This window comes from Orycteropus afer, unplaced genomic scaffold (assembly GCF_000298275.1).
Source record: "Orycteropus afer afer isolate SDZICR_OR568_19922 unplaced genomic scaffold, OryAfe1.0 scaffold00007, whole genome shotgun sequence".
NCBI classification, from domain to species: domain Eukaryota; kingdom Metazoa; phylum Chordata; class Mammalia; order Tubulidentata; family Orycteropodidae; genus Orycteropus; species Orycteropus afer.
In genome coordinates this window covers 27,043,412-27,069,441 of record NW_006921594.1, presented here as the reverse complement: position 1 = coordinate 27,069,441, position 26,030 = coordinate 27,043,412, and the positions used below count along the sequence as shown (strand labels likewise).

Below are 26,030 nucleotides of genomic sequence, written 5' to 3'. Positions count from 1 at the left end.
AGAAGAAAAACATGAGAGAATTAAGACAAGTTGAAATGGAAGAAACCCTGGGAGAAGACTTCGTTCTTAGGAGTGGGAGGACATAAAAGACCCCAAAAAGAACTTCAGGAAGCATCTATGTTGGGGGATTTAGGAAGAAGGGGAAGAAAAGTCATAAAGGAAATAGTCAAGGTTAGATGAAAGGATTCAAATTCAGAGTCATGAATAGCACAAGAAGCCAGAAATAATGAAGGGGAGGATGCAATTTACTTATTACTGACTCAAAGTACCTTCATTTTATTATTATGCCAGTGCCTGAAGGCAATCAAAGAAGGATGAGTATAAAATTTTATTTGATAATTTGATAGTTCTTCTTGATTATCAGTGGAACAGATCAGTGGTGAAATGTGCCAAAATCTAGATATCAAAATGGTGAGGAGTACTGGTAAACAGGACAAGATGTATGAGTACTCTTTCTAAAATGCTTATGCCTTAAGGGATGAGAAATCACAAAGTAATTCTATAGGATAGAGTTTCAGTAAAAAGTTATCTTCCTTATCAAAATAAAGTTATTTTAAGAATACATATTGACACAGGGAAGGAGTCATTAAAATTGGAAAGATTGAAAATCCAAGGAAGAATTCTTCTTCCTTTCATTTCTGTGTTGCCTCTTTCTAAATTTCATGTTTATCACAATGTTTCAGGGTCTGTCTTTATACTCTATACCCTCCTAATTACTCCATGGGCTTCCAGTTTGAATAACTTCAATTTGGATCCAGATTTGTCTCTTCAGCTTCTATATTCCATGGCCTATGAGACACCTCTATAAGTATCTCACTCAAATATGCACTAAACTGAACTCATCTGATTTCCACACTCTTCTATCTACCCTTCCTCAAATGTTCCCTATCTTAGTAAATGACTCTACTTCCCACTAAGTTTTCAAATGAGAATCTTGTTCATTTTCCATGTGTTATCCTCACATGCCATCAATATCCTCCATGCCATCAACATCTTATCAATGAACATAACTTATCAATTCTACTTTCAAGCAATCCCTGAATATTTTTCCCTTCTCCAACCCCAATGCCTTAGGAAGGTCTGTGCCACCATCAGTTCTTCTGTTTCTGTGACAGCCTCTAGCCTGATCTCCCTGTCTTCATTCTCGATTCGCTATAATTTGTTTTCTTCAGGAGAATGATCTTAGAATAAAAATCTGATAATATCATTACTCAATTGAAAACACTTCAGTGGTTTTCCCCATAGCTATTAGGGTAACCGTACTCCTAAATATATAAAAACAAAACTAAACCCACTGCCATTGAGTGGATTCTGACTCATAGTAACCTTATAGGACAGAGTAGAATGGCATCATAGGGTTTCTAAGGCTGTTAATCTTCACGGAAGCAGACTGCCTCATCTTTTTTCCCATAGAGCAGCTGGTAGGTTTAAACTGCTGACCTTAACCACTGCACCACCATGTTTCTTCCTTAATATATAGAAACCACAAATGTAGATTTGCATTATAAGTACACATGCACACTCATACGCTAATGCATTCCTAGGAGTTTAACTTCACCAATATAGTAGTAATTCCTTGGTTGATAACATAATAATCCCTACCATGTTGCATTCATATTCTGCTCACCATTTCTCATGAGGCAAATATACTTGCACACAAATATATCTTCATGCATATGAACGAGTAGAAATTTATGAAGCAAAACAAGTTTTGCAACATTCATTGCAGTAAAAGTAATGTGTGTCTAAAAAATGTCAGTGCTAAGGGATACACTTAAAAATTATTCTATTCTTGTTCCATTGGTACTCTGCACTTTAAATATGATTAGTTAACATTTCATATGTTTTACATTACTTACATGTTGTTGTTGTTAGGTGCCGTCGAGTCGTTTCCGACTCATAGCGACCCCGTGCACAGCAGAATGAAACACCGCCCAATCCCGCGCCAGTTCCACGATCCTTGCTATACTTGAACCCATCGTCGCAGCCACCGTGTCAATCCATCTCGTCGAAGGCCTTCCCCTCCTTCGTACATTACTTACATAGTCTGTACAATTTGCCTGAAAAGAATAGTGAGATGTAGCCCTGTGAAATATACTAAGTGCATGGTCCCAGACCAAGAGTTAAGAGAAGGTTACAAGCATGGAACAAGGGATAACAATAATTATTCACAGGTGGGAAGGTCAGAACTTAATAACTTGGATTGTATATGGGTAAAGCTAGTTTTAGGGTCTTAATCTCTTTCCTAGTCTCTTAATTATGGTGCTGACCTGTATTTGTATATTTCATTGAACTTTATATCATAATGAGCCACAGGAGTCAAAAACCAAAACCAAACTCACTGCTGTCCAGTTGATTCTAACTCATAGAAACCCCCATTGGGTTTCTGAGGCTGTCAATCTTTATGGAAGTAGATCACCCATCTTCCTTCTTCAGAGAGGCTGGTGGGTTTGAACTGCTGACCTTCTGGTTAGCAGCCAAATGCCTTATCCACTACACCACCAGAGCTCCATGGGAGTACAGGTAGATTATTTTAAGATTTAAATATTTTAAGTTTAAATGTCTACAGTGTCCTATCTTCAATAGATAAATTTGGATTATTAGTACATATCCTGTTAAAGCCATGAAGCTACTACATATTTCTAAATAGCTTTATGAGCCACAATTATATCAACTGAGATATTTACAAAAATATTGATGTGGGACTTTGAAAATTGCTGATAAATATTATGCATAATTCATAGTGTATTTTTTTTTTCTTTTTTCTGCCATCATTCTTTCTCTCCTTCCACAGATGTTCACTGAATGATTGCTATATTTTAAGTTCTGGTATCACAGCTCTGAACCATTGTGCCAAGACCCTATTCTCATGAAACTTCATTGGGGTGTAAAGGACTAGAGACAATAAGCAAATGAAGATAGATGGATAGATACATAGGTAGATAGATAGATGATTAATAGATAGATAGATAAGCAACAGATGTTGAATAGCATTAGGAAGAAGAATAAGTAGGAGAAATGAAGAATGACCATGGATAAGGTTTCAGTGCTTTAGAAAGGGTAGTCAAAGAAGGTCTCTCTAATAATACAACATTTGAACAAAGACCTGAGTAAAAGTAGGAATTCAGCCTTGAGGATATATGAAGGCAAAAATTTATTGAAGGAGAAAAACTGAGGCAGGACTGAGAATCAGGAAGGAGGTTGTTACAGCTGGCTAGAAGTAAGTTAGGGAAGGAAGGGCAGGAGAAGAGTGAGAGGTACCCAGGGACAAGATCACAAATGGTTTCTGATTATTGAAAGGGTTTTAATATTATTGGAAGTGTGTTGGAAAGATACTGGAGACTTGAACAGGTAACTAACACGATCTGACATATGAGAGGTTCACGCTGGCTGCTGTGCAGATAATAGACTGAGATTAGTAAGGTGGAAACAAGGCAGATATTAGGTATCATAACAATCTAGGCTGCTGCCCTGGGAGAGGGTGGTCCTAGGGGTCATGGTGCGACATGGATGGGGATTTGCTGATGAATAGATTGTGAAGTGTGAAAGAAAGAGAGGCCTCAAGGATATTTCCAAGGCTTTTGGCCTGACTACTTAGTAAAATGACTGTCCTTTACAGAGATGGAGAAGATGGGGGAGGAGTTGTCCCTTTGTTTTATATGGATCACCCCTTTCCCATTCCATTTGCCTTTGCCCGAAACTGAAATAGATCAACCGGTAGTTTGACTTAACTTACTTTATGCTTGCATGAAGGAATAATAATAGTGATTGTAATAAGTAATATTTTATAGCATATCGCAGTGCAAAGTATTTTAATATCTAGTAATGCATTTTAATATGTAATCACATTGAGGATTTCGGCACTTACTCCTTCTTTTCCAAACATTAACTATTTTTTTTTTTCTTCTGAGAAATAAGGTGATTTGTACCATACTTTAGAATGAATAAATAAAGTTTCACATATACAGGAAAAATTGAATGAAGGAAAGATTAGATTTTTAAAAAAAAATACATTAAACTGTTAAGAAAGTGGTAACGGACTGTAACGAATGATAGTTATTCAACTGTGAATTAATATATATGCTGTAATTTGTCTCCAGATCCAAGGTTCATTAGTGCCTACCTCATCCCAGAGAGTGACAACCCAGAAGATGACAAAGTATATTTTTTCTTCCGTGAAAATGCAATAGACGGAGAACACCCTGGAAAAGCCACGCATGCTAGAATAGGTCAGATATGCAAGGTGAGGTTAAAAAAAGAAAAGGCATTGAAGGGCAGGGCACTGTGCAATGCCAATTTTTATTTCTTTTTATTCTATCTACATGCCAATACAGGGAAAAATCATAGTTAAAAAACTTGACTAATAGCATCAAATTTTTAAGTGGTTAAAAAAAAAAAGAAGATTGGAAGTACACTGTAGTTGTAATTCTACATAGCAAAAGTTAAATGTAGTTGAAAGTTGTGATATAATTGATGTGATTTCATCATTACTTTAAATGATAATGGTTTCAAATGCTAGATAATTTTTTCCTATAAAATCTGAAAGAGTGCAGGGACCATTCTACACTTCTTCTTATTTTCAAACCTAACAGTTTCCTACAAAGTGTAAACTTTGAATGAATACCTATTGTTGGAATAACTGAAGTATTAATTTAACGTTAAGAGAAACGAATATTAAATCTTGTTCTTACAAATTGAAATTTGCATCCTCTGTGTACACTTGCGCACATAATTTTGAGACTCTGAGCTTTATTTATCAAAAGAAGCTCATTTATTTTGTGGCATGACATGGATGGACCTATGCCTTATGGTATTAGGCAGATAAAATAAAGAAATTGTTCCATAAATACTTATGGATTAATCAATATCATAGTATTGATGTGATAACATGATAGCAATGTTTGTTTTGCAATATGCAATGCAATATAAATATGCTATGAATAAAACCAAATTTTAGTACATATTAAACCAAGTTGAAACTCAAGAAAATGACAAAGCTAGTCCCAATCATTTTCTTACAATAAAATTATTTTTTCTTAAGAAAGCATTATGAAATTTTTTAAATACCAATTTTTTTGGTAGCCTCTTTCCTACATCATTCATTATTCATTTATTTATTTTAGTATAGTCGGTTAATGGACAATTTAAAGTTTTGACTATCTGGAAACATACAAATAAAATATGAAATGAGTGATAATCTTTTCTCTATAAAACATAGATGATATATCCTTATACACAAAATATGAATTAGTGTTATAATTTTACAGAACCAGTTTATGCACATATTATTTTAAAAGTTTCTAGTTGCCACAAAATGCATACCATCAAAATAGAATTTATTGCTACATTTAGGTTAAAGCCAAGTTTTATTTGTGGTGAGGGGACAGCTTCATAAAATATTTTCTCTGTAATGAGTTTCCTTTGTTAAGGTGGATATAAATATTTTCTCTAGGTGCTATCTGTAAAATCTAATTACTTCAACTGTTTAAGATTATAAACTGTGATGCTAGAAAGTTTTTACTTGGAATGTATTTTTAGTACAAGTTATAAGGTATGAATTTAGTCGTACATTCAATAAATACTAATTGAATGCCTACTATGTGCCAAACACTGGCTCTGATCCAGCCTATGTAGGTAAGATTTCAATGAATGCAAAGTAGGTTGGAGAAACAAAACAAACATAAGTGCAATAACTGCTCGTTGCAGAGTGGTAACACAAAGGAAAAAGTGGTAAAACAATGGAAATGACTTTTTCGTGGTAAACAATATTTATTACAAGTAGTTCCTTGAATAAAGTTTCAGTGAATGATTCAACCAACAATGTAATCAAGGGTCATAGTCTGATATCTGAACGTTTGAAATGATTACGGAACTTTTAAAAAAAAAAATGAGGAATTATGTTTTGTGTCTATCTCAAGATACAAGAAAAAAGGTATTTGAAATACCATTTACATGTATATATTTCCTAAAACTGGCATTCACTTCTTTCAGAATGACTTCGGGGGACACAGAAGTTTGGTGAATAAATGGACAACCTTCCTCAAAGCTCGCCTGATTTGCTCAGTGCCAGGTCCAAATGGCATTGACACTCATTTTGATGAATTGCGTAAGTAGCTGGTAGTGCTGTCTACAAAACATTTGTTCAGACTTTGTCATGACCATCAAAAATGCAACCTTCCCCCATTTTGTTTTCAAACAGAGGATGTATTCCTAATGAATTCTAAGGATCCTAAAAATCCTATTGTATATGGAGTATTTACAACTTCCAGGTAAATAACTTTTTACTATCTTATTATCATATAAAGGTTGTGTTCTTTAGGTGAGTCCCATGTCTCCTTAATTTGTGAAAAGAACTATTGTGCTTTCTTGGGTGGCTGAAATAAATAATGACCTAAGTAGTTCTGTTTTGTTTTTAAAATAAGTTTTAACAAAGAATATTATCACTAGAAATTGAATAGTGAAATGGCTTGAAAATATTGTGTTGTGAACTACATGCATAGCTTTGACTTTAAAATATGAATGAAATACAAAATATTACAAAAATGGAAACTTGAGTTTTATCTACAGTTTGTGAAGATGTAAACTAAGGGTGGGAAAAAAGAAAAGAAAAACACCTTAATTTAAAATTTGTTTTTCTATTTGAAGAAATTTTCTCTCTCTCTCTCTCTCTTTCTCTCTGTCTCTCTCTCTCTCTCTCTCTCTCTCTCTCTCTCGTCAATTGCTAAATGAATGACATAAAAGAAAAGCCCAAAATTCTTTGATACAAGCATTTCTACTGGAAGTCCTCTCCTTCTTTGGCTAAGTTGTTTACATGAGCATCTGTGAGAGACAATACAGCCAGGTAGCAGCCAATACACTCCTGCTAGCAGAAATGCATGTGGCTCTTGGTCCTTCCATGACTATCTACTCCACATACAGAAACTTCTTTTTATTTTCATACACATATCCCTGGAACTAAAGTAGAAATTCACAGGTTTAGGGGGGGTTGGTTATTCACAAATGAAACTAGTAAATTGCTTTTAGGTACTTCAAAAATTCATTAATAAGGTAATCAAAATGTTTCATTTATAATTTTTAAGCTTTTAAAGTTGGTAAAAAAAAAATCCCGACTTACTTTCTTTTTCAATATAGTTACTTTTTTTTTTGAGACTCCACTTTGCTTTGTATTCTAATAAGATTTAGAAAATAACCATAGAGAAAACTTCAATAAACACACAGAAAAAACAAGACCAAACAAACAAAACCTGGGCACTTGATCACTACTAGGTTTTACCCTGTTATTTTCACATACAATCTCAGACTTCCTCTCTTCCTTTCCCTCTGCCTCTCTTCACCCGCCCCCCTTTTTCCTTTCCTCACTCTCTTGCCCTCTTCCCCTCAGGCTGCTAGAAACTGTGATAGCACCAAAAGAAAGAGTAACTGCAATATGAACACTGGTTTATTCTGATGTAAATACTAACTCCATTACAAATAGGCTGGAAATTTTAGTTATTAAAAAACAATATGTAAAGATTAAGAAACTCACATTAATAAAACTATGAACAATTTTCCCATACTTAAATGTTTCCTCCTCTTTTGCATAAAAACAGAAGTAAAGAATTGGAGGCTCAGATTAAACAAGTATTAATACATTTTCTCTGCTTCCTCATTGCTTAGTATAGCAGACTTGAGTGCTCATCAGAATTACCTGGAGAGCTTGTTAAAATACAAATTGCTGAGTTTCGCTCCCCGGGGTTTAGGATTCAGTAGGAATGAGATTAGGCCCAAGAAGTTGGATTTCTAATAAATTCCCAGATCATGCTCATGCTGTTGGTGTTGTTGTTATGTGCCATCGAGTCAGACCCGACTCATAGTCCCCTCCTTGGGTCTCCGAGGAGTGGCTGGTGGATTTGAACCGCCGACCTTCTGGTCAGCAGTCAAGTGCCTTAAGCACTCACTGTGCTACCAGAGCTGTTTCTGTGGGCAAACACAAATTCAGCACCACAGTATAATGGGTGAAATGATTTCCAATATCTACTTCAATGAAATGAATATTTGTTTGTTGGGTGAGTCTTAGCAACTGTAAATCATTATTGATAAGTCTTTTAATCATGACTGATTCCAAATATGTATAAGTGAAGTGTTTAAAATGGAAAAATAACATATAGCTTTAAGATTATAAACTGTGATGTATTGAATTATTTAATACATTAAATTGTTATGCATTTAATTGTGTATTAAATCATTTTAATTTGTTATATATTATCCTTTGAAGATATTTTTATTCAGTTCTATAAGTATTTATTGAGGTTTACTTTATGTTAGGTACACTGCAAACTCTGATTGATATAGCAGCAAGGAAGCCAGGCCCGGTCCTTCCCCTCATGAAACTTACAGTCCAGCATACATTGTCTACATGCAGAAGTGTCCAGTAATAAACTATTTAGAACACATGCTTTTCATTTGGTCGGATTTATATGTAATTTTCTGTGGAGAAAGATTGGTTAAAAGATAAGCATTCCGTGTTTTAAATGTGCACAACTGTTTTATATCTTTAGACTCCCATTCTTCAAGCTGTATTTACATAAGAAAAACTAAATGGAAAAGTGTGGCAGCTCATTGGCACACTTCCAGTTACTTCAATTACCTGATTTTTGTCTAGCAAAATGATAGGCATAATTGCTGTAATTCTCCACTTTAACTAGGGTGTAATAGCTACTAAATAAAATTATTTTCTGTGTTGGAAAGAGATGATTTTAATGCTTTTACAAAAAATCAAACTCTGTTATTTGATCTAATATACTCATGGCTTGGGAGTTAAAAAAATAATGTAATGCATCATTTAATATTGAGTATTCATTTTCTCTACCAGTTTAAGCTTATAAAATAACTTTTTAAATATTATTACTTGTTTTAAAATCCCCTTGTTTCAATTATGATGCTTGAGGGTTTAATATATTACCAAAGTTTTTATTTTCATTTCTGTATGGTATCAAAATTAAACATTATCTTTTATAAGATCATATATCTATGATTTTCCTATAAAAAATTAAGTTTTTGTGTAATATAAATATATATATATATATATATATATATATATTCTAGAAATACTAAAGACAGTTTCAACCATGGTTTCTTTTTTTTTAGAAATAGTTTTTTATATGTGTATTGTTAAAATACATACATGTGACTAAAGTGATAGATCTGACAATCTGTTACATTTATAGGTAATAAAACCCTATGGAGCAGTTCTATTCTGTGACCTGTGAGGTATCCATGCGTTGGAATTGACTTGACAGCAACAAACAACAACAAAAATCCCAAACACTACTTGAGATCGTTAAGGCTAGATACTTAATTTTTAAAAATCAATAGCTGAAATTTAAGAACTCAGTATCAAAACTTTTCTTTCCCTTGTATAAAGATGAATGCCTATTTTATTCCCTCTCTCTTTATTCCCTCTCTTTGTTAGTAACATCTTCAAAGGATCAGCGGTGTGTATGTACAGCATGAGTGATGTGAGAAGGGTGTTCCTTGGTCCATATGCCCACAGGGATGGTCCCAACTATCAGTGGGTACCTTACCAAGGAAGGGTCCCCTACCCACGGCCAGGAACTGTAAGTGACAGAGGCATTTGAAATATGAAAGGAATTTATTTCTGACCATATGAAAAAAAACTTGGGCTGTAAACAGACTTTAAATACAGATAATGTAGAACAATGTTTCCAAAACTATATGACTTCAAGGCAAATATTTTCGTGGAATTACACATTTGCAAAATTTTCTTTACAGTTATCTATGTAAGGTCAGTGCTTACCATTTTAAAAGCTCATAATTATTTAGAACTAGAAATGGAATGGGTAGCTTTATCTTTTAAACAAACAAAAAAACCTAAAAATTACACCTACATCTCTATCCTAGTGGTTCTCACTTTCTTTCTCTTCATATATATGGTAATTATCCTTTACATTTTATTGCTATTGTTAGGTGCCGTGGAGTCGCACCCGACTCATAGTGACCTCTCCTTGGGTTTCTGAGGCAGTATCACCACGGAAGTAGATTGCCCTATCTTCCTTCTGAGGAGTGGCTGGTGGGTTTGAACTGCCAGTCTTCTGGTTAGCAGTTAAGTACCTTAGGCACTATGCTACCAGAGCTCCCACATTTTATAGTAGGGGCAAACAAATCTGAAATCTGTAGGACAGACCAGCAGGATAGAAACTCAGGCAAGTATTAAAACGCATATTTGAGTATGAAATTTGTAGGGCAAGCAGTAGACTGGTAACTCTGGCAGTATTTTAAGTTACAGTCTTGAGGCAGTCTTCATTCTCCTCTAGGAAACCCCTAAAGCCTTCAGCTTATTCGATGAGGCCCATCCACATTATGGAGGATTATCTCCTTTACTGACTCAACTGATTATAGATATTTACTACATCTACAAAATACTTTGACAGCAGCATCTAGTCTAGTGTTTGACCAAACTGGGTATCATAGCCCAGCCACATCAACACATAAAATTAACCAGCACATGTTTTTTTCCTCCACTTTGTAATATAGATATTTGATAATTGTTTAACATTAGATAAGTAATTATACCATTTTTTTTAAATAAACAAAAAGTAAATCCTCAAATCCTTTAACTATTAAATTATTGTGTCTCTGTATGTGTACACAAACACACATATTACTGTCATCATTTCAAAGCAGTATTATTTGTTTCATTGCTCATGAATTATTAATGATCTATATCAAGGTAATGTCAAAGACAATTGATTTCTCCTTCTAAGCCTTTTGTATGATCAGTAACCTCTCTTAATTATATTTTATCTCCCAACTCTTTATATTAAACCACAGAAATGACTTATATATAGTACAAAAAGCAAGAGATTGAAGAGATTGTATTCTATTAACTTCATAGTCATATACCATGTAAAGAGACACAGTGAAATCTGACTAATCTCATTTTTTCCTTATTGCTTTATGTGGAACATTTATATTTGAGAGGTGACATGCTCACCAATGCATTCTTTCTGGTTATCTATGGCCATCACCTGACTGGCTTGGTCCATTCTGTCCTGTCCATTCTGACTGGTCAATTTCAGTGTCATGCATGTTGCTAAAAGCTTTGTGTAATACCCCTGCTTATCCCTAGAAAGTCATTGATGATTATTTATTTAGCATTTATGGTAGAAACAAAATAATAAGTGATTTATATTATATTTTAGTTTGAGGAAAGGATTTGTATTTTAGTGTGATTCCAAAAGAAAAAAAAAATAAATGTGCCCAAGAAAATAAATCTGAGATTCTCTAACCTAATGATTAAGTTATGCGAGCAACAAAAGAAGTCCTCATGGCACAGTGGCTAAGCACTGGCTGCTAACAAAAAGGTCAATGGTTTGAACCAAGAAGTTGCCCCAATGGAGAAAGATGTGGTAGATTACAACCTTGGAAACCCAATGGGGCAGTTCTACCCTGTCCTATAGAGTTGCTATGAGTCAAAATCAACTCGAGGGCAGTGAATTTGGTTTAGTTTGGATAGTAGTAACATATTTCATTCATAATTTCAAGGACTTCATCTAACACATAAATTAAACATTTGACGGTGTCACTAACAGAGGCAAAAGGATCCTCCTGCATGTTTTATTGACGGATGCATTTGTAATTTTTGGTATAAACAATGGCATAACTGAATCCTATTGAGAATTAAGATATGTTTAAGAAATATATAATAAATCTACTAATTTAAATGACATTACTATTTTTTAGTTTATCAGTTGCCTAAATTTAAAATATAATTACAAGTAAAAGGATTTCTAGACTTCTTAGGGCAAATATTATTATGTAATTCATAATCCTATTAATCAGATCTTAATAAAAAAATATTTCTCTCTTCTGTCCTAATAGTGCCCCAGTAAAACATTTGGTGGGTTTGATTCTACAAAGGACCTTCCTGATGATGTCATAACATTTGCTAGAAGTCATCCAGCCATGTACAATCCTGTGTTTCCTATTAATAACCGCCCAATCATGATCAAAACAGATGTAAATTATCAGTTCACACAAATTGTAGTAGATCGAGTAGATGCAGAAGATGGCCAGTATGATGTCATGTTCATTGGAACAGGTGAGTTTTTTAACTTCAGCTTTAACTTTGTTCAACTTATCTGCCAGTCAATGGGGAAAAACTTCCCTGGGTTAAACAGCAAAATTGGCCCAAGAAATGATCAGAAACACTTTAGATCCATTTCAATAGAAATTTAGCAATGTATTCCTACAGAATGAATTTCACTGCCGTTATGACATATTGTTTTACTTTTCCCATTCTTCGTTTAATAATATTAGTATTTTTTAAAATACCAGTTACAAATCTTTAACTTTTTAAATTCTAGAATACTGTGCTTAACTGATTAAGGAGAGTAACCACTGATGGCAGTTTTTATAGTCACTCTCAAGGTATAGTTAACTTCTGATAAATGGCTGAAAGAAAAAAGAAACAGAACATTCTTCCATTACAACTATGTTCTCTTTTTAGGCAAGTTGACATATATCAATTTAAAATAAATTTCCTTTTCCGTCAAAAATTGATAAATGTAATCAGGTAAAGCTAATGATTAGTAGAAGAATCAATGTCCATAATTGAATCATAATTCTTTTCTGGCCAGTGGCTTTTTAGAACAAAAATATATTGCTCAAAACCATGCCTGAAATTCCCAAGATATTCAATAATTGTTCCAGAATACACCAAAGCAAAATTATCTGAACTTTACAATTACCATCGGGTGTGAAACTTCCAGCAAATAACTTTTGGCAACAAATGTTCAATTTATCTGCCAGTTAATGGGAAAAAAATTCCGTGGGTTAAACAACAAAATTGGCCTAAGAAATGACCAAATAGATACATTTTAGATCCATTTCTATGGAAATTTAGCAATGTATTCCTACAGAATGAATTTCACTGTTATTATGACATAATATTTACTTTCTCCCATCCTTCCCTTAATAATATTACTGTTTTTGAAAATACCAGTTACAAATCTGAAACTTGCTACTTAGGGTCAGATTCCAAGGTTATGAATTCCTAGTCTCCATTAACGTTGCTAACTGACATAAATCAATGAGAAACAGTGAGTGTTCCACGAAACCTTGTATAGTAACATTTATTTTCCCTTGGTGAGAAACAGGGGCGGGGGAAGCATTAACTACAAGGGAAAGGCAACTGTGCTGTAAGTGCTTTAAAGACTAAAAGTTTTAAAAGGAAATTGTGAAGTACTTACGTTATCAGATGCAACAGTGTCGGATTTGGAGCAATACTTACAGTGTACTTTTATGGTTGAGAAAGTTCTCTATCAAATAAAAAAGAGACTCAGAGTTCAATCAACTGAAATATTATAAAACTCAATGAATTGCAAGTATCTACTTCTGGCTATAAATATCTTTAGAAAATATAACAGAATGACCTTCAATAAATATTAGTTTACCGTGTGACGTCAAATTAAAATTGAGTGCACAGCAATTAAGTTTGTTCAATAATGTGACAATCTTCCCTCTTTTGCCTTTTTCTCTCCCCTCTGGCATAAACTTGTTGAAAAGTCCCTCACTCATTGTCAATGTAACAAAAGCTTGCTTCCGCCTATTTGACCAAAGAAACCCAGTCATGAGCTTTTAATTCCTCTTGGACACAGGCTTTAAAGGCACCAACTTCATGAGCGTGCTGAATGTCTTAATGATATAGATGGCTATCCATCAGTACAGACCAGGGTCATCTGTCAGCAGAGTAAATTGATTGCAGTAATTTTATCTTTTAACGAAGTTGCACAACATAGTATATTGATCCTAGATGAGTAATCTGATTCAATTTGTGTGAAACTGTTTGAAATTGTACTCAGTAAAACTTGATCTGGAGCACAGATAAAGTTGTGTTTGGGTACTGGAGACCTGATCAGAGTCACTCAGTAGATTAACATAAATTACCTTTAATCTTTGTGTTATGAGTAGTCCTAAGGTCCTACAAACATAGAAGGATTCTCTAAAACGGGGCTTTTTTTTTTTAACCTTACAAGGCATATACGGCCAAACTTTCTTGATCTGGCACAGCACATTGAGTCCCTTGAAAATGTTTATCAGTGACTTGAATACATTGAAGTATTTTTCTTGTGTAACTTATCTTGCGTAAGATTTTCTTCTCAAGTACTTTGTTAAACTTGATTAAAATGAATCAATTTAAGCTAAAAATAATCGATCAGGTTTTGTCAGAATTAGAATATTAAAAAGTCAAATGTTTGAATTTAATTATACCCTGTTCTTCATTCTTTCAAGGAAGAGTAATATACCTATAAACACTGGAAAATTAATATCTTCTGAATACAAATTAGAAAAAAAATGACAGCTCTTGATATTAAAACAATTTCTTTCTTGACAATGAAAATTAGCAAAAATAATGCTTGGAAATTATAAAATGTATTCAATTTAATCATTGTAAAGATTTTTTTTTCATATTTTGGAATTTTAAATTCTTATATTACTCTAAATTTGATTTTAAAAAATTGTATATTATTGAGAAACCACAGTAATAAGTAATCCTAGGTGTTTATTTTGAAAATTCCTGTTATTGTCATCATATAATCATTGAGCTGTCTTTATCAAACCAAACCAGACTCACTGCTTTCAAGTTGATTGCAACTCATAGCAACCCTCATTGGGTTTCCAAGGCTGTAAATCATTAGAGAAGCAGACTGTCCCATCTTTTTCCACAAAGCAGCTGGTGGGTTAGAACTACTGACCTTTTGGTTAGCAGCTGAATGTCTTAACCACTATACCACCAGAACTCTAAATTGACATGAGGAGCCCTGATGGCACAGTGGTTAAAGTGGTTGGCTGTTGACCAAAATGTCTACAGTTCAAACCCACCAGCCACATCGTGGGAAGATGTGGCAGTCTACTTCCTTTAATATTTATAGTCTTGGAAACCCTGTGGGGCAGTTCTACTTGGTCCTATTGGGTCACTATGAGTAGGAGTAAGTTCAATGCCAGTAGGTTTAGTTTTGGAGGGTTTTTAAGTTGACAGGAAGGTGAGCAGCCCATGTTCTGAAGCTCTACTTCTATTACTTAAAATTTTACTTATTTTTTTACTTGCATTTTTTATTTGCATTTTGCTTCTACATTTAGTCTTCATAGTTTTACCCTAATTTCATAATAAAAGTAGATAAAACTGTCAAGTCAAATTGGTATTATTTTTAGGTATTTTCTTTTGAAGACACTTGATAATTAAAGAGTGTTTTTTTTTTTTTTGAGTAATAAAAACTTAATGCAATCTAACATATCTCTGTAGTAATTATTACATTTTTAAAAGTATGCCTCTTCAGGATAAAGCCTTCTTCAAAGCTTAAAATATATCTAAAAATTCAGTTCTTTTCAATCTACTGTTAAAACCTATCTAATTGCATAAAATGCATTTGAATATATATTTTACTAATGATGTGGCAAAAATATATTAAAAGGAAGACTGAGATGAAAATGGTCTTTTTGAACAAAACATGATTTTATCTATTAACATTTAAGCTCTGTTCAGATCTATTTAAATCATGGTCTCCCCCCACCCCTACCCTCTTTCTTTCAAAGATGTTGGGACCGTTCTTAAAGTAGTTTCAATTCCTAAGGAGACTTGGCATGACTTAGAAGAAGTTTTGCTGGAAGAAATGACAGTTTTTCGGGTGAGTGCTGCTTAATTTCAGGTGTCAACAAGTTCAGTTGTATGTCTTTCCCCTAGGACAGCTGTACACTGAACTTGGTATGGACAAGTAGTCTAGCATACCCTTCTAATTAGCTTGTCAATTAGAAAGCCAGACACTAGTCAAAATAAACCTTGAAACTTTCAATGCTAGTTGAATCTAAAGATGTAAAGAAATATATTCTTGGCTCATATTTTGTTTTCTCAATGATAAAATATATGATTTATATTCTATATTATTTATGTAAGTTACCTCAAAGAACGAATTTCTCCCCCTAAAATCTATTCCTTCACACTTTATGGTATAATTGGGATGAAATGTACCTTTCTTGAAAGTTAAATGAGATACATTCAGAAGGACAGAGGAATGAAGATATTTTAATCATTTTTTTTGCTTATTCTTAAATGATCATATTTTCTTAAAGAAAATATTTTTTAGCAAATGAAAGTTTATGGTTTTTATCTCACTGGTAGAAATTTTGTAATATTTTCTAATCTGTGTACTTAAAAACATACAGATTATTGGCCCCTTTGTCCTGAATCATGGACTATCACCTCCATGGTTCAGATCTATTTCTACAGGGTTGCAGGTAGAGGTAGGAAGACACAGGGTGAATTGAAAGTGGGGAACTGAAGCGGTACCACATAGATCATAAAATCTTTCATTCGTTTTGGAGAGCAAGCAAATATAAATAGATTGAATAAAAACACATTTTGATATGAATTGTATTTGAGGTATGACAGGGATGTAGATGCTTATTTTAAAATTTTGATAAAGGAATAGAACAAACATATACTGAGTATTTTTAACTGCAAAACAGACTAGAATTAGAATAATTTAATGAACAGAACAATAAGAAAACTTTGGATCTAATCTCATAAATTCTGTGATTTCTTTTGGTCTCCAAGTACTTCAGATATTTTAGATGTAAAATGAAGGAGCTGGCTTTAATTTTTTTCTCAGTTAATTCCGTATTTTAATGGTCAACAAAATTCTCCCAAGAATTCTCTTAGTCCTATATGTCTATATTAATTTTGTCAATGCAATGAGCCTCTAGGTAATGACAGAATACACACACACACACACACATATATATTCATTCAACTAAAATTATGATTAGTATTGAAACAGATGATAGCTGGTATATCATAACATTTTGTAGTAATAACTAAAAACTGTTCTTGTGGAAAGGATTCAGGCTCTTCAGCCACACAGATATACATGACAACTCTGTTTGGCATACAGATATGAACACTCTGAGCTTCCCCACCAGAAAATAAGAGAAAATAATACTTCACATGGAGACTGGAAGGATTAGAGACATTATATCTAAAGCACACTTTATTTTTAATACTATTTTAATTTAGCTAAACTGAAAACAAACCATTTCTACTAAGCTTTCCAGCAGCCTTTTCTACTAAGCTTTGGTATAAGTTTTCAAAAGAATGAAATTATCATATTTATATTAAGATTTTTTTATTACTTACTCTATTTATATTTGGTATTGAATAACAACTCATCTTTATCATTTACTATGCCCATTGCTTTCTTTATATGTTCCATCTCAGTATTTATACATTAATATATTAGCCTACATATTTTAAAATAGAATAATCCAAATGGACTATGTTAGCTACCATACAGTCCATCTAGACTTAGCAAACAGAAATGGGCACTGAGGGTTGTATAAATAAATTGCTGTCTTGTGTTCATTTTTGTGTCTCTAGAGCCTAATTATGTGCTCCATCAACATTTATTGAATGAATGAAAGAATATTGAGAGAGAAATGAAAAAGGAGAAGTTAATGAGTTTATGTCTTTCTGAAGGGAGCCCATGGTTAAAGTGTGGTTTCAGAGTATAAACAGAAGAAATTGGGACCACTAGCAAGTTATCCTGCTGATTATGGCCATAATATTCTCTAGTAGAAAAGAAATAAACAAACTACTAATTATACATATCTGAATATTATATTATTACTTCTGTTGCAAATGAAGTTACAGCAAACACTAAAATTTTATGTTATCTTAAGTATTTTTTATTTTCCAGATCCTCCTAATCTTGTATTCCTCATGATTCTTTCATGTATTTCCCGCTAGTTGTCACACATAATTGAAACATGGTTTATTCATTGATTCATCTGTAAACAAATACATATTAGTTCCTACCATAATCTAGGAGCTCTGGTAGCATAATGCCTAAGGCACCTGACTGCTAACCAGAAGGCTGGCGGTTCAAATCCAGCAGCCATTCCTCAGATGGAAGGTTGGGCAATCTATATCTGTAGTGATATCACCTTGGAAACCCAAGGAGGGGTCGCTATGAGATGGGTCCAACTCCACAGCACATAACAACAACAACAATAATCTTTGTACAATGCTCAGTCCAGGTGATACAAAGATGAGTACTACAAATATGGTCCCTGACCACATGCAACTTAGAAACTTATGTGTTATTTATATACCTCATGGTTTCAAGGGCCTACATAATTATCTATGAATATAGTTACAAATTCTATAATAGAACTTTCTCAATTCATGTCTTACCATTTTAAAAATAATTTTTTTTTCCCTATTATCAAATCATTTTTTGAAAATTTATGACTCAGAACATGCTAAATTTGTAGTGATACCATATTCTAGGCAAGTCTTATTCCTCATATCTCTGGGAATTGAAGTTTATGTTCAGTGTTCATTAGTACATTAATAAAATATTTAATTTGAGGTATTACTTAAATGACTTTTAACAAAATCAAAAGCTAGTGAAAGCCAACAATTTTGAAACACAAGTATTTAATATCTAAGATTCATTAATTTCTAGAGAAATACATAACCAACTTATACTTATGATATCTATTGAGTGACCTGTGTTATATTTAAGATATCATGAGAAATGTTCTTTATCAGTGTCTAACAATTACTGGTGAAGATGAAGGATTGAAGCCTTCAGTGTGGATTACACCTCAACATAAAGGTAACAAAAATCCTCACAACTGAACCAATAAGCAATATCATGATAGACAGAGATATTAAAGTTCTCAAGGATTTCTTTAATTTGATACATAATCAATGTCTATGGAAACAACAGATAAGAAATCAAATGACAAGTAGCATTGGGCCAATCTGTTGCAAAAGTTCTTTTTAAAGTGTTCAAAAGCAAAGATGTCACTTTGAGGACTAAAGTTCACCTGAACCAAGCCATGGTATTTTCAACAGCCTTATATGATGTGGAAGCTGGACAATGAATAAGGAAGACCAAAGAAGAATTGGTACATTTTACTTATGGTGTTTGGTGAAGAATACTGAATATACAATGGACTGCTGAAAGAACAAACCCTTCTCTCTTGGAAGAAGTAGAGCCAGAATGCTCCTTGGAAGTGAGATGGCAGGACTTTGTCTCATGTACTTTGGACATGTCATCAAGAAGGACAGTCTTTAGAGAAGGACATCATGCTTGATGTAAAGTGTCAGTGAAAAAGGGGAAGACCCTCAATGAGATGGACTGACACAGTGACTGCAACAATGGGCTCAAACATAGCAAGCTTTGTGAGGATGGCGCAGGACCAGGAGTCTTTTGTTTTGTTGAGCAGGGGATCAGTATGAGTTGGAACTGACTCAAAAGCACCTGACAAAAACAAGTAACAACAATTAAGTATAAATAATAATATTGTGCTGATGTGGAAGTGAGTGTTTATGAATCTATAATTTTCTAAAAAGCTTTCTACATAGAACACATTGATTTTCATAGATACATGTTCCAGTTGTCTTCCATAGTCTCTGTCATTCACTATTGTCATTATTATTTCTTTGGCACTCAAGTAGAGAAAACATATTTGGGCAGAGTTTAGGGAAATACTTACTTTCAACATTCTATTCTATCAGGCAAAGTTCATACATATATTGTGGTCTAGCAATTGGAATATTTCACTGTCAAACTTTGTTTAATTTTTGCAGTGGGAGAAAAAAAAATCGTAACACATTAAAGCAATCACCATATAGAGTGAAACAAGCAGAGAACTTCTACAGTTTCTGTGTTTCTAGTTGAGCCTTGAAAGTCATTCCTTTTAAAACAAAATAAATTATAAAAAGATCACACTGAGAACTACGATTATTTGACAATGTAAATAGACAAGGGACAAATTTAGGATCACGGTAGTATCTGATACTCTTGGCTTTTGAAAAGAAAGACATTTAATTTAAATCAACCAGTTAATTTTACCATATCATCTCCATGAGACCATGTTTATTATGTGTCCTTGCTACACTGAATAACCAAACCTCATATGAAATCCTGAATTAAAGCCAGGTCTATGTTCATTGCTATCTTGAGATTGGTTTTAGGAAAACACCCTGGCTAATCACAGAGCATTCCAGTGGTTTCAATTACATCCAAGATACTTTTATTCTTAGTGAAATCAAATACCAATCAGAATATAGAAAGAAAAATATTCCTTGGTAATAAAAATTTCCATTTTAGAGTAAATTTTTTAATAGGTAATAAGAGGTGAAATAAAATTGGCCTTGGTACAGGAGTCTAGAAATGACTTTGAATTGCTATTAAATATTCAAAATGGCATTAAAATACTTATATTCAAAACTCAATTCTAAATGTTATTTACAACCATATATCTGAATTTGAATCCTATTTACAATGTGATTCTGAGCAAGTTGGTTAAAACCAGATGAGCCTCAACTTCATCATATCATATATTAAGGATTGCTGTTCTGATGTGTTCTTTAAATATAGATTATTAATAAATGCTACATATTGTTAACTATACAAATGAAAATTTCCTTTAAAATGCTTAAAATTTATACTTTTAAAAAGGAGCTCTGGTGGGTTGATAACTGTGGTGGTTAAGTTTGTGTGTTAACTTGGCTGGGCCTGGTTGAGTGGCTGGGCAGCAGGATGTAGTATTCCCCATGATGAGAGTGGTAATCAACTCCATGGTGGAATCTACTGCGAGCAGCTGAGTAGCTGCCTTTAGGTACGTGGTCTGCTTCCCATATATAAGAAACAGCTTTGGGAATTGTGTCTAGCTTAAGGCACACTTGAACACTGCATGTAGCCATGTCTTTGTTCAGCAGCCTGCCATGCTCTGCCACCCTTTCGACTTTCAATGGACTTAAATTAATGGCCTGCCATGTGGTTTGGTAACATTGGGATGTGCCCTTTTACTTATTAACCTTGGGCTTGTCAGTCTCAGCAGCCAGCAGCTGTCTGAGCAGAGAAAAGCCTCTAGCTCCAGTGGGCCGGGAGCAGGAGGAGGAGCGGAAGCCCGAGGCTGAGGTACTTTCACCCAGCCCCTAGATCCTGGCACTTTGAACTTGGACTTAAAGCCTCCATATTGTAAGAGAATAAACTGTTTGTTCAACCATCCCATTTGTGGTATTTCTGTTAGAGAAGTACTAGGTAACCAAAACGCTAACCAAAATGTCAGCTGTTTGAAAGCTGCTCTGCAGGAGAAAGATGAGGTAGTCTGCCTCTGTAAAGACTTAACAGCTTTGGAAACCTGTGTGGCAGTTCTCCTCTGTCCTATATGTTAGCTATGCATTGAAATTGATGGCAGTAGGTGGGTGGGCTTTTAAAAATATATACATTCAGAAAGTATAAAAACCTGACATATGTGGATTTTCATTTTACCTAGTCAGTGTAGGGGAGCTCTGATAGCGTAGTGCTTAAGGCACTTGACTGTTAACCAGAAGGCTGGTGGTTCAAACCCACCAGCCACTCCTCGGAAGGAAGGTTGGGCAATCTACTTCTGTAGTGATGCTGCCTCAGAAACCCAAGGAGGGGTCACTATGAGTCGGGTCTGATTCGATGGCACATAACAACAACAACAGTCAGTGTAGGGTTTTCTCTCCAGGGCAGTCAAAAAGGGTTTTACTTTCGAGACAGGAAAGTGTGTGACATCAAGTTGCAGTTCACTTAGTACCATGTGTTTTATTTATAGTTATATTGACTGCAAAGGATTGCAAGGCAGTTACATAGATAACACAGGCATTTTACACTCAACTTATGTGATATTCCATGAACAGCTGAGCAAACAAATGAAAGAGTTTAATTTTCATTCAAATGTAAAACATAATTGATGCTTTCCAAAACCTAGTCTATTAACTCATTCTAAGGGAGAGTCCATGTGCCTGCTCAGCATCCAGTGAGCTATGTCAAAGTCTCCTGGGATCAGCAAGTTGAAAAGCTTTACAAGTGTGAAAGTTTAATAAGGACTAGATTAAAATATCTGGGGGGGGGGGATGGTAAATTGGAGTCATAGAAAATCTTGAAAAGATGCTAAGTTTTTAATTTCATTTTTACTTGAACACCAATTACGTCTGCAATTGAAACAAGTTTCATAAAAATATGCTTATGAAGCTACATCTGTTTTAAGTGGAAATCATAGTCACCACCAGCTCTATCTCAGAAAAAGATACAGCTTATCTAAATAAATGTCATCATAATATATTGTCTATTAAAGTTCAACCACAGGCAACATCTTATTCAAAATTGCTATTAATTTTTATTTAATAAAATTGCTTTAATTAAAGAATTCTACGATTTTAAGAATGTTGAAATCATAATACAATGAACCCCTATGTTTATTAGGGTCTTTTTATGTTTTACAATTTGTGTATGAAATAATTAATTTTATTTTTATTTTTATTTTATTTATTTATCTTTTTTTTTATTGTGATTTGGGTGAAGATTTACAGAGCAAATTCACTTTCCATACAGCAGTTCACATACACTTTGTCTCACGACATTGACCGCAGTTTACCACCATGCAACAGCTCCCCTCCCACTTCCTCCCCATAGTTACCTCTTCCCAGTATCTATCCCTCCATGGACTCCTGCCCTCTGAGCTGTCTCCCTGTGTGTAAGCAGCCCTTCTTTCTCCCATGATTGTTCTTGAAATAATTCATTTTTATATGCCTTAAATTTTCATCAAAAACATAGATATTTGATGTTTTACATTTTTAATAAACAGGAAAGGTATTAATAATAATCAACTTCATTTTTTTTAAGAATTCAGAGCTAACTTTTAGCTCAATTAACACTAGTTAATTCTTAGCCTATGAAGTCCCTTCTTTGCAGTCTTATTGTAAAATTTATTTCATGAAAGCTTGCATGAAGTTAGTTGCTTGCATAATCACATAACAATTTCTCATATGAAACTGTTGGAATTGAAGAGTTGCAGTGGAAAATTTTCCTAATTCTTCTAAATTTTCCACTTTGGTTAATTGGTTCCAATATTTAAAAACTTAAATATAATCTTCTGCTTTGTCTTTTAAAGGTGGAAATCTGTACCTCATATTCCCCTTGATGTTTGACATTTGATTCTACTAAATTCTAAAGATCATATCTCTGCATAAGAGTGAATTAGACCGTGGTTAACATTGCTTTCACCATGGTTTTCTTTATGACTGATAACAATTCTCACAGAAAAATTCCACTCTTATTAGGATAGCACCTCCTTTCTCTGGGTGAGCTCTTCCACCCTTATCATTTTGTTGTTGTTGTTGTTGTTGTTGTTTGCCATCGAGTCGGCCCGACACCTAGCGACCCCTCCCTGGTTTCCGAGGCAGTTATCACTACGGAAGTAGGATTGCCCAACCTTCCTTCCGAGGAGTGGCTGGTGGGTTTGAACCGCCAGCCTCCTGGTTAGCAGTCAAGTGCCTTAGGCACTATGCTACCAGAGCTCCCCCTTATCATTTTAGTTACCCCTTATGTAGTAGACAACTACAAATTCATTTCAAACACTTCACTCTGAACTGAGAACAGGATTTTCTTAATAAATTTAAGACAAATTTCCTGAGACACAAATGAGACAAATGATTTAGGATGTAAGTTAATATAATGGAATAATTTAGAGATTTCCCATTTTCTTAGCTTAAGTGAATGATATTGACTACTAATATAAGATTTTTCTATGGGAGAATGATGCAGCAGCCTACTTCCTTAAAAATTTATAGTTTTATAGCCTTGGAAACACTTTGAGGCAGTTCTATTCTGTCCCATAAGGTCACCGTGGTTTGCAATTGATTTGAAGGCAGAAGATTTGGATGTTTTTGTATTTTTTTAAATATAGAATATTTTCATTATTTTTCAACAAATTTTAGCTAAGCTAGAAGGAAATGAAAGACTTGTAGAATATGACTATCTTCATATATACAAATTCAACAGAAGGAAAAGAGTATAGTGGGGTAAATTTGAAGAGATAAAAGAGAAAATGAAAAATTGATAAAGTTCATTCATTCATTTAATAAATATTTACTGAGTAGTTGTAAGTACTGTCCCAGGTACTATGCTATTGTTGTTATGTACTGTCGAGTTGAACCCAACTCATAGTGACCCCTCCTTGGGTTTCTGAGGCAGTATCACTACGGAAGTAGATTGCCCCATCTTTCTTCTGAGGAGTGGCTGGTGGGTTTGAACCGTCAGCCTTCTGGTCAGCCTTCTGGTTAGCAGTCAAGTGCATAGTGTCTATGCTACCAAAGCTCCCGAGATATTAATGATCTTAATATGTAAGGTACTAGAGATATAAAACACACACACACACACACACATACACACACATATATATATATACACACACATATATATATTAAAAAAAAAAAAAACCTCACTGCGTTATCTCTACAGCAGTAGATTGCCCAAGCTTCCTTCTGAGGAGTGGCTGGTGGGTTTGAACCACCAGCCTTCTGGTTAGCAATCAAATGCCTTAGGCACAATACCACCAGAGCTCCTAGGGATATAGTAGTGAACTAAATAGCCCAGAAAACCCTTTGCCAAATGGAAAAGACAGATAGTTAATAAGATGGTCAAATACTTCTGCTGCTCCTCCTCACATCCTGTGTTCCTCACTCTTAATAGTGTCTGCAAGTCTTTCACTTTCTGCCTCAGGGCTTCTCTGATAGGAAGCAAGTGTCATAGATAGGGGTGTGGGAGAATTAACACCCCCAGGTACAACCAGTGAGAAACGAAACCCATGAATAAATACATCTTTTGGTATACAACGCAAAGGAGTTTGGGTGGTGCAGTGCCTAAGGCATTTGACTGCTAACTAGAAGTCTAGAGATTCAAACCCACCAGCTCCTTGGAAGGAAGATGGCACCATCTACTTCCATAAAGATTTTTACCTTGGAGACCCAACGGGGTCACTATCAGTAAGAATTGACTCGGTAGCAGTGTTTTTTTTTGTTGTTGTTTTGTTTTGTTTTTTTGGTTTTTGGTATACAACTCAGTGAACAGTTTTATTATCTACTATCCTCAGATTAAATGTCAATGTTGAATTCCATAATGTACCTCTTATTTTATGAGCTTTTCCTCTTTCCTCTCACCTCTCTATTTCACTCTTCTTGCTCCCTACCTGCAAAGACTTACCTCAGACTGCTTTGGGGTGTGGGGTGCAAATTACAAGACACAAGTTAAATAAGGTATATACCTAAATAGTTATAAATGCTAGAGCCAAGGAGATGTACTTGTGTGTGTGAAAGAGACTTTTTAATAAACACTATGCTCCAAGCACATTTATAATGTGCTTTATGTATATAAACTCATTTAATCCTCTCAACAACCCTATGAGAAAGGACTATCATCCCCGTTATTCAGATTAGAAAACTGAAATACAAGCAGTCTAAATACATTGCCTAAGCTCACACTTCTGGTCAGGCCTGTCACAATTTGAATCAGGCAGTTATACTTTCTTTAGGCTTTGGTTCAGTTCAGTCGCCTATACAATGAGGCTTTTAAAGATCATACTACCCACCTAAGCCTATTCCTCATCAGCCCCCTCAGCAACCCACAAAAATTTTCCAAACATTGTGTTTGTCTTTGATGGAGTACAGTATAGTGAAAGTACATCTAGAAAGAGATAAGCTAATGTGTTCATGTGTATAGCCTTTGGGTGGTCTATGTTTGTCAAAGAATACTTGAAGAAGTGAATTAGTGACTGTTTCTTTTCTGGTTATTTCTTTATATCAGTCTTTTGATAGGAATTGGAGAGATTATATTCTCTAGGACCTGAGTTTAGGTTGTTGCCGAATAAACAGACTTTTTAATAATAATAAAATACTGTAATCTCATTTTAACTGAGCTCACACAATCTCTGATAGCTGAGAACTGGCCTAGTACTATCAGCTGCCTTGCCCTTGGTGTTGTTAGGAGCTGGTCTGGCACTCTCAGGCCATGGTCTTCTCCAGCTGTACATAAACCATCACAAAACACCAAATCAGACAAGGTCACCTTGAGCCATGGTAAATCAAGACATGTCTGAACACAGACAAAAATATAAATATCATCCAAACCACAAAAATGACCAAACATCCCTCT

The 26,030-nt window shown here is 34.4% G+C and overlaps 1 protein-coding gene across 1 annotated transcript in view; it reads left to right on the top strand.

The window, feature by feature from the left end:
• SEMA3A (semaphorin 3A) overlaps nt 1-26,030 on the top strand; it is a 298,555-nt gene that overhangs the window by 246,740 nt on the left and 25,785 nt on the right. The window contains exons 7-12 of the mRNA XM_007944923.2: nt 4,101-4,243; nt 5,992-6,106; nt 6,200-6,269; nt 9,452-9,596; nt 11,881-12,100; nt 15,595-15,686. Of these exons, the coding sequence (XP_007943114.1) occupies nt 4,101-4,243; nt 5,992-6,106; nt 6,200-6,269; nt 9,452-9,596; nt 11,881-12,100; nt 15,595-15,686 (785 nt within the window). The remainder of the gene's footprint in view (nt 1-4,100; nt 4,244-5,991; nt 6,107-6,199; nt 6,270-9,451; nt 9,597-11,880; nt 12,101-15,594; nt 15,687-26,030) is intronic.